This window comes from Drosophila miranda (genome assembly GCF_003369915.1).
Source record: "Drosophila miranda strain MSH22 chromosome Y unlocalized genomic scaffold, D.miranda_PacBio2.1 Contig_Y1_pilon, whole genome shotgun sequence".
Classification (NCBI taxonomy): Eukaryota; Metazoa; Arthropoda; class Insecta; order Diptera; family Drosophilidae; genus Drosophila; species Drosophila miranda.
The window spans coordinates 9701761-9705447 of NW_022881603.1; the positions used below are offsets into that span (position 1 = coordinate 9701761).

The 3687-nt window shown below is 47.7% G+C and overlaps 1 protein-coding gene across 1 annotated transcript; it reads left to right on the top strand.

Moving 5' to 3' along the window:
- The first annotated feature begins 477 nt into the window (after positions 1-477).
- On the top strand, positions 478-1242 carry LOC117190420. Its single transcript, XM_033395497.1, has one exon. The coding sequence runs from the start codon at positions 478-480 to the stop codon at positions 1240-1242; it is 765 nt and encodes a 254-aa protein (XP_033251388.1).
- Positions 1243-3687: the final 2445 nt, after the last annotated feature.

Genomic DNA, 3687 nt, shown 5'->3' on the forward strand with positions numbered 1-3687 from the left:
TCCCTGATCTGTTGAGCCGCATAAACTTCACGATTCCTATTAGACTGACTAGAAATTTTATACCGTTGTTCCTTCCACTTTGTAGATCGAATTATTCCTTGCATGAACGGTTTAGGGTCTTATGCTCGGATTATAATTCCCTCTACCATATTATATCCAACACTAATTCTCTTCCTCTTATTAAATTATTAATCCTTACACACCTTTCTATTAATTAGTAACTGTAGTGGTATTTGTATTTTGATTGCATGCTTAGTTTCTTAGTAAGTTTAGTACTAATTTTCCTCGAATGTTAGTCTAAAAAAAAAAGTAAAAAAAAAAAAAAAAAAAACAGACCCTACAATCACCACCACAACACACACATCCGCACCCAAAATCGAGGAGCCACTAGTGGGGCCATCGACTGGACTGGTAGACACTTTACTGCCCGAGCTGAATCGCCCCAAGCGCCGCATATTGCTGATGAATGACGCCCTAATGCCTCGTTCGGCTAACCCTCGCACCAAATACCGCCACGCTGCGACTGTGCTTTCTCTAGGTACAGGACTGCTGCCGCCCTTTGCGTACTATAAGAAGGTGGTCTCACCGGAGGGCAATCTCGAGATTAAGGACTTCGAGCTGGTGTCCCCCAACATGGTTACTGAGGACATGCAGCAGGAACTCGACTCTGAACCGGAAATGATGGACCAGGACTTGGCCGGAGTTCTCCCTTTGAACGCCTCCGAGAGCGAACCACACCACGGCCACATTATGACCCCGTCCAAGTACTATGCGAAGTACGAGTCCTCGCCTGCTCTGCCGCTAATATTCGACGTGTTGCAACAACTGATGCAGCCCGACGCAACGTTGCAGACAGCCTTAAAGATGCACAACAGCCACATGAAATCACCTTTGTCTCAATTCCTCAACGGCGCCGTGGAGCTGTCGCTGCAGACCAATCGCGAAGCTATCGACCAAGAGGAGGATCTTTTGGAGCTCGAGAGTGATGACCAACTGGACAAACCCCAGACGGGCAAAGCCAACAAAATGGATAAGAAAAGCAAGAAGGACAACAAGAGCAAGCGTCTGGATGCCTCCAAGAAGGACGACCTCAAGACCAAGGAATCTGCTGAAGTCGCACCCACCCGCAAGGGGGACGAAATCGTTCTCACCTGCCCCGTCCACCACGATCATCATGCCAATCGCAACGGCGAGATAGTCGACGACGACGTGGTCATTGTCGACCAGTGTCATGTTGCATAGGTCGGTCTCTAGGTCGAGGTATAGCGGTAGGACATTAGGTTTATAGGTAGCAAAGATTTCGATTTACGCCTGAAGTGGAACTAAATTGTTAGGTTTTTCATTTTTTCCTTTAGTGTTTTTTTGGGGGTTTGTTTAGTTTAGGAATTTTGTCAGTGGCAAATTATTGAAATATTTTTGAAGATTATTTTCGGTTTTTTTGTATCAAAACTTTGAATGCCAACAAAGGTTAGACGTGCGTAGAAAGGTAATAGAAAGAAAAAAATGCGATTATCATGAAGATTGTCAATTGTTACTTTCGAGCAAGTATCACACTTCACCAGCCCCCTTCCTGCTGGCCCGACTCTTCTATTTTTCCTTTAAGTTTCCCTTCGTTTTCATTAACAAAATCGATTTGCCTTGAAATGTCCCAGCTCTGGCGTTGGAGCTGGAGTTTGGGGCCACGTTGCCAAGGCGAAATTGATATGCCGAGTGCGACAGTGCAGTCATATGAGGAAACAAATCTAACAAACACGCACACACCCATGGATATTCGGAGTAATTGGATCCAAAAGGCAAAAGTTTTGCCGGCTCCTGCTGCTGCTGATGTCGATGCTAAGTGCTGCTAATTTCATATACAATAAAACTAATGTAAATTGCCACTTGACGTTCGCTGTGCGTGTCTCGTGTGTGTGTGTGCATGTGTCACAAACACATAGACATTAAATGGGGCACATTATGTGTTGAAAGTCGAAAGAGCATTGAAAGACAAACCAAACGACAGAGCGGGTGTCATGGGGGCTTGGCCAACAACATAAATACAAATTTGCTTCACAAATCTATGTATACAATCTGTGTATATAAACTGCATTAGATTCTCGTATGTGTGTGTGTGTGTGTGTGGCAAGTAGAAAAGTGCAACACAGCATTCGGAAAATTGCGTAGCTGCTGCTTCTATCCCTGGGGTGTTAAGAGGAGTGTAAATGTGAATGTATGTGCCACTCTCTGGGGCAAGTGACCCTTCCCATTTCCTCTCCCCCGCCCCATGAGTAGCAGATCAGCAGGGGAACAGCACATATATATTTATTTAAAAGTGTAAATAATAAATGCTCGTGACAGCTATTGGGGCAGAGCACTTCCACTCTTTATGCCACGGCCCTGCCAGCATTGAAAGTGCATTAACTTTTGCCATACTTTCGCAGGAAGTTTCGCAGTTGCCCCCAGAGGCGTCTCAATAATTGGTTTAAGTTCAGGCAATATAAATAAACACATTCTGAGAAAGCCCTTCAAGTCGGCATTCAAGACACTTGGACAGACCGAGACCAAGACCAAGACCGAGACCACGACCACTTCTGCTAATCTCTTTTTCCTTTTAAAATTTATGACCTCATTATGAGGACAAGAAAGACGAGACGTTGCCAGGAGATTGCCAGTCAGTCACTGGGTCTGTCTGCCACTCTGTCGTTGTTGCTTGTTGGTTTTACGTTATGGTTGTCATTTGGCAGTGTAAGGAAGCGATCCTGGGCTGGGGTACATATCTCAGTCTACTCCAGGGTCGAAATTACAGTAATATTTATAATTTGCCGGGACTCCGTATTTCGGACCTATGATGGGGGACGGGGCAGCAGTCCCGCGGACGGGAGCGATCGTAGCGTGTGACAGGGCCGTGGGTTTCACCGAGAGCACTCCGGTTATCGCCGAATAGCGCCTTCAGGACCCCACCGAACTCAGAATCAATACGGAGGTCTTTACTATGCGACAATACCGACAGGTGTCGCCGAGAGTACCTAGGCTATCGCCGGACCCCGCCGACCTGAAAGTTACTACGAAGCGGAAAGGGGGACTATGCTATGCGGAAATACCGGCAAGTATCGCCGAGAGTGCCTAGGCTATCGCTGGACGGCACTTACGGGATCCTGTCGGCCTAAGAGTTACTACGACGCGGAAAGGGGAACTTTGCTATGCGGGGATACCGACAAGTATCGCCGAGAGTACCTAGGCTATCGCCGGACGGTACTTACGGGACCCTGTCGGCCTAAGAATTACTACGACGCGGAAGGGGGACTTTGCTATGCGGAAATACCGACAAGTATCGCCGAGAGTACCTAGGCTATCGCCGGACGGTACTTACGGGACCCTGTCGGCCTAAGAATTACTACGACGCGGAAAGGGGGACTTTTCTGCGCGGAAATACCGACAAGTATCGCCGAGAGTACCTAGGCTATCGCCGGACGGTACTTACGGGACCCTGTCGGCCTAAGAATTACTACGACGCGGAAAGGGGAACTTTGCTATGCGGAAATACCGGAAAGTATCGCCGAGAGTACCTAGGCTATCGCCGGACGATACTTACGGGACCCTGTCGGCCTAAGAATTACTCCGACGCGGAAAGGGGAACTTTGCTATGCGGGAATACCGACAAGTATCGCCGAGAGTACCTAGGCTATCGCCGGACGGTACTTACGGGAC

Excerpts from the sequence above, each read along its gene's own strand:
- LOC117190420 (XM_033395497.1), top strand. The coding sequence starts at position 478 with ATGCCTCGTTCGGCTAACCCTCGCACCAAATACCGCCACGCTGCGACT.